At 35.7% G+C, this 11,821-nt stretch overlaps 1 protein-coding gene across 3 annotated transcripts in view; it reads right to left on the minus strand.

The window, feature by feature from the left end:
* Positions 1-4,485: 4,485 nt before the first annotated feature.
* Positions 4,486-11,821, minus strand: part of LOC106680646 (GTP-binding protein REM 1) — a gene marked incomplete at its 3' end in the record, with an annotated part of 52,591 nt that continues 45,255 nt past the window's right edge. For all 3 annotated transcript variants that reach the window (XM_067044801.1, XM_067044799.1, XM_067044800.1), the window contains 3 exon segments: positions 4,486-4,572; positions 9,304-9,496; positions 9,574-9,665. In XM_067044801.1, the coding sequence (XP_066900902.1) occupies positions 4,486-4,572; positions 9,304-9,496; positions 9,574-9,665 (372 nt within the window).

Genomic DNA, 11,821 nt, shown 5'->3' on the forward strand with positions numbered 1-11,821 from the left:
AACTATTATATCAATGAAAGTATGAGAAACCTGTAGAGGTAGTCGGTGGTGGGGCGATGCTGCTGTAATGGGGGCAGTCAAAAGTCTTTAATCCCTTTGGTTATCTCTATGTTTACTCCCTTAATCCCTGGCATCTACGTCTGTATCATAAAGTTCCAACTTTTGTTCTATTAAAATAACAATCTTATTTCATCAGAAAACAGCTGTACCCTCTAATATAGTCCATTCACTGCAATTTAACGAAATAATGAATAATAAATTTAAGGAGAAGGCAAAGAAAGATTGTTTATGAAACACAATAGCACTGATAGATGCACACAGTTTGATGGCCAGAGACCAGACTGAATGTGTATGAGGAACCCCTAGTTTAGATGGCTATTTTCGTTTTTTAAAGGGTTATAAGTGTGGGAATTTCTTAATTTTCTCGGAATTATTCACTTAAATTCCGAAGGGAAATGGAAAGTAAACGTACGCGGTCCGCAAAAGCACCAGGAAGGAGTGAGAAGAGTCGTATAGAACAGGAACTACGAGAAGAGGAAACTGTTCATGATGGACAGGAAGCAGGAAATTCGGAGCCAATGAGAAAAACGAAGACCACAGTTCAACAAACAATTCCTGCACAGATTGAAAATAAGACGCGAAAAACCCTTGGGTGAAAGAAAGGGACCTAGTGATTGCCTTTCTACAAAAGATGGATGAAGAACGGAGGAAAGAACGAGAAGAAAATACAGAAAACAACAACAGAAGGATGAGGAACGAAGGAAAGAACAACAACAGAGAAATGAGTTACGAAGGAAAGAGCAACAACAGAAGGATGAGAAACGAAGGAAAGAACGAGAAGAAGAGACGAAAAAACAACAACAGATGGAAGAAAAGTTAAATAAAGCTATTGACGACTTAAAGAAAGAGTAGTTTGTAAAAATGGTCGAAGCGGCGAAACTATGAAGAGAAAATAACCAGCATTACAGCGGGTATACAGAATTCAACAGGAGGCCCAGATCACGAACAGGGTCCAGATCTTCGAGGAAAAAATAGAGCACTGTATGGATCTCATCAAATCTGGGAGAACAGCAGTTCATGAAGGGACGCCATCAGCCATACACCGCCGGTATTAGGGGGTACATCCCCACTTAGAGAACGGGACCGGACCCTAGTAGATGTTTGGAATATTGGACCCTCAACTGTACAAGGAAGGCAACTTTCCGAAAAGTGCAAGCTTTCCTATAGTAAGAAACATATTCCAACTGAACTCATTAGTCGCCCCCAGTTAGAATATGATACTTATGGGGGATTTATGCTTCTAGAGCATATCTTGAAGGATCATCTGCTGGAAGACGCCTAACCAGCCTGGGGACTATGACAACGTTTGAAGAATTCAAGGAGAAGTTTCTAGTAGGTTCCACGTACCGAAGAATGATCAGTTAATTTTTGAGGAACTCAATTATGGACAATACTATGACAGGCTCTACCTTTCTCTAACCAAATATTTTACTTGGATGGTCATCCGAGCTAGAGCGTGCCAGAACAAACTCCCGTACATTTGTAGAACGCTAGGGCGTTACTTCGGCCCGATAATAAGGAGATAATAATATATCAAAGAATTGAGGATGTTGATCGATTAACGCAAATATTAGAGGACGTAGGGAAGGAAAAGATTATGCAGTCCAGGGAATACCGTTCCCCAAGATAGCTCAAGTTCCAGTATAAAAATAAGCCACCCAGAAGGAAGGCCCCAAGAATATGGAGGAAATCAAGGAACACCTGGCAAGAGAGCGTGAAGCAGAAAGGTGGAAGTTATGTTTAATGTTTGTCATTATTTATCTTGACCTATCTTGCGTAAAGGTTACTGAATAAATAAAATAAAATAAATAAGAAATCTTATTTTTGGTGTATGTAACTTTATATAAATGAATAGACTATTAATGAGAGCATAAATTATTGTATATAGATAGTTGTATTTACAGAGCTAAAGAATTGGTTATAGAATACTATTGCCTTGTAGATTAAGTTGAACATATTAAAATTATTATGTTTGTTTTCTTTAAAGAAAAATCAATGCTTAATCATTGCTTTTTCTTTATTCCTGACACAAAGAGAATCATATGTATAAGAGGCACCAGCTAGAATTTTTGAACTTGAAGTAAGTTCTTTTGTCGGCATACCAAAGAATCCGCCTGGCTTAGTAAATGACCCGATCGCCAAAACATTAAAAGTAATGTATAGAGATGTGTAGATACCAGAGGTGGCCTAGGGCATGCACCCCTCGGGACGGTTAACCTCGTAGGTACCTAAATAGCCCTTATCCCACAACCCGGGCAATGGCAACAACCTTCGTCAAAGAAGGAAGCCGCCTTAATTTGAAGATAAAAGTTAGAAAAAAGAACGACTTTCACCGAAGGCCATTGGACCTTTCCACCTCCTCTGAAGTGTAAGGAAAAGAATGTGGGAGCATAGAAGGACCAATAAGAAGAACGGAGATCGGAAGTGGGGAGAAATTAGAAGTCGAAGGGAGAGAAAAAGAAAAAGAGGAGGAAGACGGTGGAAGAGGAATCTTTTGCAGGAACCTTTTGAAGAGGAGAGTTGGCAAGAGTCTTTGCAGGAAAGAGAGTTGGCAGACAGTTCCGCAGGAAACGGTTGAGAGGCAGAGGAAGGACGGTGGAAAGCGGCTGACGAGTTGGAGGTCAAAGGAGGAAGTCGCACATCGCAGGGATTCAGCAGCGGCCACCGGCAAAGGGCGGATGTATGTACAAATACATAATATAAATACATGGGAAATAAATATAAATACATGAAAATATGAATAAATTAAATATAATATGTGTACGAGGAACCCCTAGTCCGGGCTTAGAACACCTGAAGTCCCGTACATCGCAAAATATAATAATAATAATAATCTGTATTTATTCTGGGATTGAACCCTTTAGAATAATTTACAGGCATCAAAATTAGGCTTTAGAGCCTTACAGCCTACAAAATAGAGATGAAATTACAAGATGTCATAAAATAAAATAATATAGTGAATTTAAAAATATACAATTAAACAACCATAAGTAACAGAATATATAAAATAATGATAAAACAAATAAAATGAAACCACTTGTCATATCATAAAAAATCAACTACAATTGAAAAAAAAGATATAATTTCTGCAAGTGTACATATTTACAATTATAAACGAAAATCTAAGACATAAAATACAGAAAATATATAAAGCTTTTTTGAAACTTTCAATTGGTATTCTTCCGGCATTGGGTGGACAGAAGGTAGTAGAAGATACGGGATTTGAAGATTGGAGGGGCGTTAGAACTACGAATAAAGGAGGGAATGGAATTCCATAGGGAAGAGGAACGGACGAGGAAAGATCTACCAAAGGCTGCGGTTCGATGGGCAGTTACATATAAGTCTGAAGGCTGTGAGCAAGTATTGCGGGAATGCACTAAGGACTTAAATTGAAGGATATCTGAGATATACGATGTACGGCAGGATTGGATAACTTAATAGAGAAAGGAAGCAAGGAAATATTACGAAATATATATCAATAAATAACAATATATACTAATAGAATAGGTTAAAATCAAATAAATTTAATGGAATAGGAAATTTATCTGATTACTTCCTTATATCCAACTGACTACTGCTTAACTAATGAAGGCCTGTCTACGTTAGCACATTATTGCTCTCACTCGAAATGAGAATTGATTCTTGAAAGAGTAGAAGGAAAAAAACCACACTAGATTTATACATCAACCCTGTTATGAATTAAAAGAAAATAACAAATAAGTTAGTGAGAATTATTGAAGTAAATGGGTTAAATAAAAACTAGCAGAGTCGATAAAAGTTGATTATAATTATAAGAAGATCTCATTACATAAAAACACATGGCAAAGCACCACGAGGGCATGATCTTGGTTAAACGAAATAGTCCGTAGCGGGAAGGTAGGTTACAATCAGCAGTGTTGCCAGTGTCAACCGCACAAATCTTTCAATGAATATAAATTGATAGATAAACACAATAAAACAATTTATCTCAACATGAATTAGAAAAACGTCTCACACTAGGAGAAAAAAAAAAAGGATAAAGGTAACGATAAATATTTTATAAATAAATACAACTTTCTATACGTAATGTAGGACCCCGATGACAGACAGCGTGATCTTGGAAGATATGATGACCGCCAACCAGCTGGGACCTCAGTGGTGGGGGCCTGCAGGTACGTGCTCTCCTTCTGATAAGGGAGTCAAGTCCTCGTTTTGTGCCGTTTCTTTTCTCCTGATTATTGTTTAAAATCTTGGACTGATATCCTCGAAACTTGACAGATCGCATCCTCGCTTCTTTATCTTCCCTAATGCCAAGTCACAGTCCAATCTGACGAAAAAAAACCCAGATAGGAGGTCGTCGTAGACCTGATGTGTAACTGTCAACGGCCGGCGCCGAGCCGAATAATAATAAATATTTTAATAAGGTTTGTATAAGTGTGTACTTACCAACGAGTAACTCATCTACGTTATGCTGGATCCCACTGGAGGTTTCGATATATTTACAGTCCCTACTTGCTGCTAATGATTTCCCTTCTGAAAACAAACCAAAAAAGTGTTAAAGCATCAATTTGCAAGCATGTTTCAACATTTTTACTTTTTGTGTTGTCATATTCATTGAAATCTTTCCTTTTATTAATTTTCAATTTATATTTATATTGAATCGATTTCAGGGTATTATCATAATGAAATAGAAACTGTGAGAGCAATCAGGATATATTAGATTTAATACATAACTCATAATGAACGCAATTATACAAACCCAATAAAATTCCTATCATATATGTTTAGATAATTTTTTTTTTAATTTAACATTGTCAATAATACAAATAATTAGTCCCTGCTAAAAATATTTACAGCTACTGACATTGATCAACTAATGCTAAGTTGATCAATTAATTCTGGTCATTAACATAACATCAATAACTCTTCTTTATCAACTTTATCATTGTCACACCCCTTTGTGGTTCATGACTTTTGTGTGCACATTTGTTCTAAATAACATAATTGTCTTTATCAATCATATCCAAAGACAAGGCCTTATTGGCGAAAGGAATGTATTATTACAATTCCAAAGAGTCTATTTTCCTGTTGGTGTTGGTTTTGTAACTTAAATAATTTTAGGAACATGCTTTCTTGAGATCAGTGTTTGCGTAAGAACCCACAAGAGAGCTCAATTCTCAGATTTGATCGAATATTTCGATCCTTTCCAAACTGACTTATATTAATTATTTTATTACGACTAACGCCCATACCTGTATTGTAATGTGTTAAAAGTAGGGCTCAAGAAATTAAAAACAGCGGTATTGAACAAATATATTTTTTAATAATTAGTTATCTTTCTCTCAAGGCAGGAATTTTTAATGAGGGGGCAGAATGAGTATCATCAATTCCATAAACCTAATCGAAATCAAAACTATCGATCTAAAAAAAAATTAGTTTACATTTTTGAATACAGTAATTTTGAAATACATTTTTTTTTCTACTAAGGGCATAATTATAAAAGTTCTTGTATTTATAAGTGATATAAAATAGTTCTCAAGAAAAAAAATAGGGGCGCTGGATCCGCTAGATTTCTTAAGTAGAGTTCCTGAAATCCACATACACGTTTTTCATTTGCTAATGAATGGCTAGCTGTCGTGATTGTTCCTCATTCAAGTGTATTATGTGCCACCAATCAGTGTCATTTCATCCCCACTTTGAGGGGGAAAAGGAAAAGAAGAAAATCTTAGCGAACTATCTTCAACCAGCTAAATACCGATACAGCTGTGTGCGAACAGTTACCCATTAAGTGCACAATACATAAAAAACCATCATTTTTTTTTATCTGAACTCTGTTCCACCACCTGAGGATATTAAAAAACCGATGACCACAACGTATTGAAGCTGAAAATCAGTTTAAGATTTTTTTTTTTTAATGTTTTGTTTGGGACAATACTAATTATACTTTAGGTCATGATTTATTTATCAAAAATATTCTTGTATTGGTATTGATTTTTTTTTTTTATTTTTTAGATTTTCATTATGATTCATTCAAAACAAAATAGTAGTTTGTAAAAATTCATCTCCGGTTCATGTACATTTAAGTAATGATTATGATTATGCTGCAACTCAGCAGGAACCAGAACAAATAATTCAATATAACACATCAAGATCACGTGCGGGAAAGTGTAATTAAACCTAAGATGTCAAAGAAATTCACTTTTGTAAATAACATTATTAATTGTACAACTTTTATCTAATTTTCTGTAAATATGTTATGAACTACTTTTAAATTAAATAAAGTGACAAGACGGAAACTAACTGGTCTACAAAAAAAATATTAAGATAATAAAAAAGCTTTCCATGTAATTTTCAGTTATGAAAGGTTAACCTTACCAGACGGAGAGAACAAAAATAAGTTGGTTCTCTAGAATTCTTTTCTTGAATATGTTGGTTCTCTCGAATTCTCCTTTTCTTGAATACGTTGGTTCATCTCTTCCTCGAATAGTTCTCAATAATACCTCTTCTTTCCATTCCGCCGCTGGTTTCTATCCTAAGCTCCATCTCCTAACCCGCCATCTACTATGTTCCCATTTCAATCCTCAACACAACTGGAATCCCGTCTCAATTCCTCCACACTCCTTCCCTTCCTTTACCGCGAACATAACTTGTCGATGCCTTTTTTTATTTCCTTCTTTTAAAGGTCTCCAGGATTTATTTTCGTCTAAGGTGTCTCCAACGTTTTTGACTGATGTGTGGAATGATATAGAGATATTTTTCAGAGCACTCCGATTATGATGCATTTAAATTTTACTATATTTACCATAGTAGCCCTAGTGCTTATTCTAATTATGTATTCTTGTAGTTTTAGAATGGCATCAAAAAGATCGAAGGAAAGTTATCAAAATCTTCTTGTATTATTTTCCATCTAATCAACCGCGTATTTTGAGTTTTACATATTTTCAGGTTTATGGCCCGTGTAAATGTAAAATTTTCTATCGTACAAATATGGGTTAAAATAGTTACAAGCCTATGTGACTGCGAGAAAATCCTATTCTCTCGTGGAATGACTTGGTTTTGCGTCAGTTAACATAAGCAAATTATTCACAAACGCTGCACGGAATCGCGGAGTCCTGGTCCTACTAAAATAAATTTCTTGTATTTCATCCAGAATCCATCGATGTGCTGAAAACGAAAGTAATGAGTATATTTTCCAGTCAATAACTCCATTAATGAGGGATTTTCTCTTCGTCATTTCGTGTATCTCAATTGAAAAATTAATTATTATGGTTTGCGAGCAAAATATCGGATATCGTGGAGTACTGGACTAGATTGCATAGATGCTGAAATCCTCAAGTGCTCCTAATGTACCCGTTATTATTATTAGGAGGGGTTGTTTGGTGATATTCAACGAGTGTTTGTACAGGGGGCACTTTCCAAGCAAGTGAAGGATTGTAACTTGAGATTGCCCTACAAGAGAGGTAGTAGGGATAAGGAAACGCTAAAAGCCTACAAACCTATGTGCCTCCTCCCACTAGCCAGTAAGATCCTGCAAGTCACTCATGGCAATGCGGTTCGACTCGTGGCAAATGAACGACAGATTTGCTGTTGAGAGTCCCTCCTACATACCGGACGTAGGAGGGAGAGGAGACTAGAACGTTTATTGATCCTTTATCAGTGGGCGAAAGAAGTGCCCGCGAGAACTGAAATCTGACGGATTTCCTTCAGATGCTATAAAAAAATGTTTTTAAATTTTCAGAAGGTGTAGATAACAATATTAAAACAACTTGTGATTCAGTGAAAAACTCAGTCTTGGGAATGTTAAGTAATTAAAACCTCACAAGATTGGAAGAGCAGAGTTAGCAACAATGCTCCAGAGAGGTCGATGCGAGGTACTGTCATGTGTTTGATTGGGGCCAACTTTATTTTTTCTTCAATAGTAATGTTCGAATCCCACCAGTTGTTATAAATCTCAATTAAGCTATTACCGAGTATCCTTTATCATAAGCTTCACTGAAACCAATCGTTTTATAAGAAGATACACTATCAAGAAAAAAAAAAACATCAGGGTATGCTAATTTGGCTCATGCAGTGAAGCTGTTAGAGAAAAAGACGCCATCTGTTGCAGATTTCAGGGGGTGCGCTATCAACCCGTCCTATCTTTTACAGCCACATTCTCTGTAGAATAATTTTAGGGTAAAACAGGGCAGAAGAAAGGAAGCCTAAGGGGTCGTAAATACGGGCGATAGTAGATAAGATCGCTCTCTTAGGAGGGTTCCATGGCGGAGCAATTAAATCTTTGCTGAAAACATTGCTTTAGGAATCCCATTGTAATCTTTTATTTTAGGCTCCGCTTCGTAAATTTATGTGACATCAGAACTCCCAAACTCTGAATCGCTGATATTATCTAAGAGTGCAGGACAATTGCTTGAACATTTGCTATGCTTAAATCCAGCCTTACCTAATAAGGCTATTACATCCTGCTTGAGCGCAATAGCATTTGAGATAGTTGAAGTACCAGTAGCAATATCATCAGCATATACGTCCTCCAACAGGACCTTTGATGCTAGTGGATGGTGAATTTTTTTGTCTTGAGCAATTTTAATTACTCTTTGAGCAAGAAACGCGGATGCCTTTTCTCCATAAGTGACCGTACACAATTCGAATTCCTGCACCTCATCGGTGGGGGGGTGAGCCTCTAAAGAATATGCTGGTACTTTCGGTCAAGAGGGTTTACAAAGATCTGTGGATACATCTTCACTATATCCACAGCAAACACATGGTGCGTCCGGAAGGTAGATTCTACGCGTGTGAAGAATAATACATTTGCGCGTAGTGAGGAGAAAGTAGAGTAAATAATTTGATAAAATCAATGCAGGACTATTTTCATATAAGCCCTCTAAATCCCTTTAACTTTAGGCCAAATCAAATGGAAAGTTTTTTGAAATATAAGTGTACCGATAAAAATTCCTTTACGCGTGGATGACAAAGTGATTGATAGGATCTGACAAACCGATACGGGACTAACTAGATGCTAATCGATGGATCGATCGATTATGCCTGTCCACCAATTCGATTGCAGACAGATACGGAACAGAATTTGTATCTTGGGTGGCTGAAACGTTTTTCGATTCTGATGATTTTTTTTTATGTCCTTATTCCATACAAAGGAGAAAGAATACAAAGCTTTCCTACCATCAGTAGGAACATAAAAAGAGCATACAAAGTTTTTATGATTACAATATGAACCACTTCTAATGATGATTAGTATTGAATGTGACTGACCACTATTAGTGATGACTCTTGCTCTGGCCAAATCCACTTTATTTCCAACGAGTATGACTGTCTTTTCCTGAGTGTAGCTTTCCCTCCACAGGTAGTTGAGGATTTCCTCTGCAGCCTTAAACGTAGCTCTGTCCACGACCGAGTAGACAACAACTGCAGCGTGAGGTTCGTACGTCGACAATGAGTTTTCCACCTTTTCATAAAAAGATAACACTAGATAATTGAAAAAAAAATTATTATATGCTAAAACTGAATCAAATGATAACTCACCGACATTTCTGAACTAGGATGGTCAATGAAGACCATTTCTGATTCTTCGCCGTCTAATAAGATGGAGACTGTTTTTTCACCAAATTCGTCGTCTGTAATTTAGTATTAAAAAATCACTACATTCACCTATAAAACACAAATTTTAATATATGAATGAAATATATAGTTTTGTATAGCGTGATTCCAATCATTTTGAAATGCCTGAAGACATCAGGTACTCCAATAAATAATTAAGCTAGTTTATATTATATTATACGGTTTATACAGCTGACATCTCAACCCACCCTAACACAGTCCTAACAACATATGCTGATGACAAATGTATACTGTCTGTAAACAACGACCCAACTAATGAATCACAAACACTACAGGCACACATAACATCAATTGAAGAATGGTATCAAAATAAATCCAGACAAATCCCTCAGATCACCTTTACTCTCCGTCGTAAACCTCTACCCTCCTGTCCTACAGTATCCTTTCTAAATACTCCACTAACGCCTGTTGAACAGATTCGATACTTAGGACTCCATCTTGACAAGAGACTTACTTGGAATCCACACACAAGACTGAAACGACAAGAAACTCCTCATAGATTCCGATTGCTACAACACTTACTTGATAAACGCTCTAAACTTCCCATTCACTACAAAAAATTAGTATACACTCCGATAATCAGACCAATTTGGACATATGGAATTGAGCTCTGGGGCTCCACCAAACCATCAAATTCCTCCCGCATCCAATCCTTACAATCCAAAATCCTACGTAAAATCCTTGATGCTCCTTATTACGTTACAAATAAACTCATTCACAAAGAGCTTAACATCCCATTCATTGCAGATTTGGCCCAAAACAGATATGCTTCTTTTCATTCCAAACTCCTTACCCATCCCAACCCATTAATTCTTAATCTTTCATCCTTAACAATCTCTGATATTCCTCCGATGCGTCTGAAAGAAGATGGCCACGGGACCTTCTAATTTAAATTAATGCTTGAAGTACCACCGATGGGTGGTTCCTTCCCAAGATTTTCAAGTGTATATGAAACATACAACATATTTACTTATTGTATTTATTATTTGTACAGTTGTAAATCACATTAAATAAATAAAAAAAAAACTTTATATTATGTTATTGTTGGGGACACCTAGGAATATATTAAAATCGCTCTCACTCAAGGACAACATGTAATCTCGATAATGGTTTAATTTTTAAATGCAATTAATTAGTTTGCGAGTCGTTCTGCAGGCTTTGGTGGCCTGAACTACAAATTTGCTGGGGGTTTTATCCAGAAATTACTACCCACCCATCATTGCTATCAAAATTTAAATTCTAGTGTCAATGTACTTAGGTAAAACCATATAGATTGTTCCAGTGTTAAGTGCCCAAGTTGAATATATAAATTAAAACAAGAGAACAAATCGTTATGAACGTATTTCCGTTAAGGCTTTGTTTAGGAGTTTTTCATGCCTAACTAAATATTTTCATAAATAAATTAATATGTTATGTTATGTAATAATTTATTAATAAAATTTAAAAATTAACATTCATAATTAATGTTCAAAGTGATTACCCTGTACATTAGGACAGTAGGATTGGCCGAAACACGTGTTATTCTCTCGCTTTCTACCAAAAATACCACTAGATTTATTTTATTGAGATGGCATTAAACGAAAAACTTAAGTCCGATCAATGACTTTAATTTTTTACGAATAAGTATAATTGAAACTTGCGAGACAAAGACATTCACTGCTGCTGAGGAATAAAGATGCCGAACCTGTCTTAATGTTGTTTAACTTTTAACAACAAAAAATGAATGCTAACTTTTACATTTAACTAATAAAGTAGTTGAACACACGCATTAATTTGTTTATAATAACCTAAATAATTCATAACAATGAAAATATTTTGATACCTTCGTTGGGAATTTTTTTTCTTTCTTTGAGATAATTAGTACATATTTTTGTTTCAGATTAAAACTTGAAAAACCATGTATAAAAATAAAATAAAAGCATTAAAGGCAGACTCACTAAACTACAGATCCACTCACAAGAAAATGGTCATGAGAGGGGGCCCCGATTTTAACCATTTTTTTTATTTATTTATTTTTTTGCAATTCTACATCCAAAAATACTGGACACGCTTTCCGCTGTTTTAGGTGCAATGGGCTCAATCCGAGGAAAAATAATTTTAAAAAGGACGTTTTTTTATAATGATAGTTTACTCTATTTTTTCTGTATATATA

The sequence above is a fragment of the Halyomorpha halys genome, unplaced genomic scaffold, assembly GCF_000696795.3.
Source record: "Halyomorpha halys isolate HHAL.00 unplaced genomic scaffold, Hhal_1.1 Scaffold273.1, whole genome shotgun sequence".
NCBI lineage: Eukaryota > Metazoa > Arthropoda > Insecta > Hemiptera > Pentatomidae > Halyomorpha > Halyomorpha halys.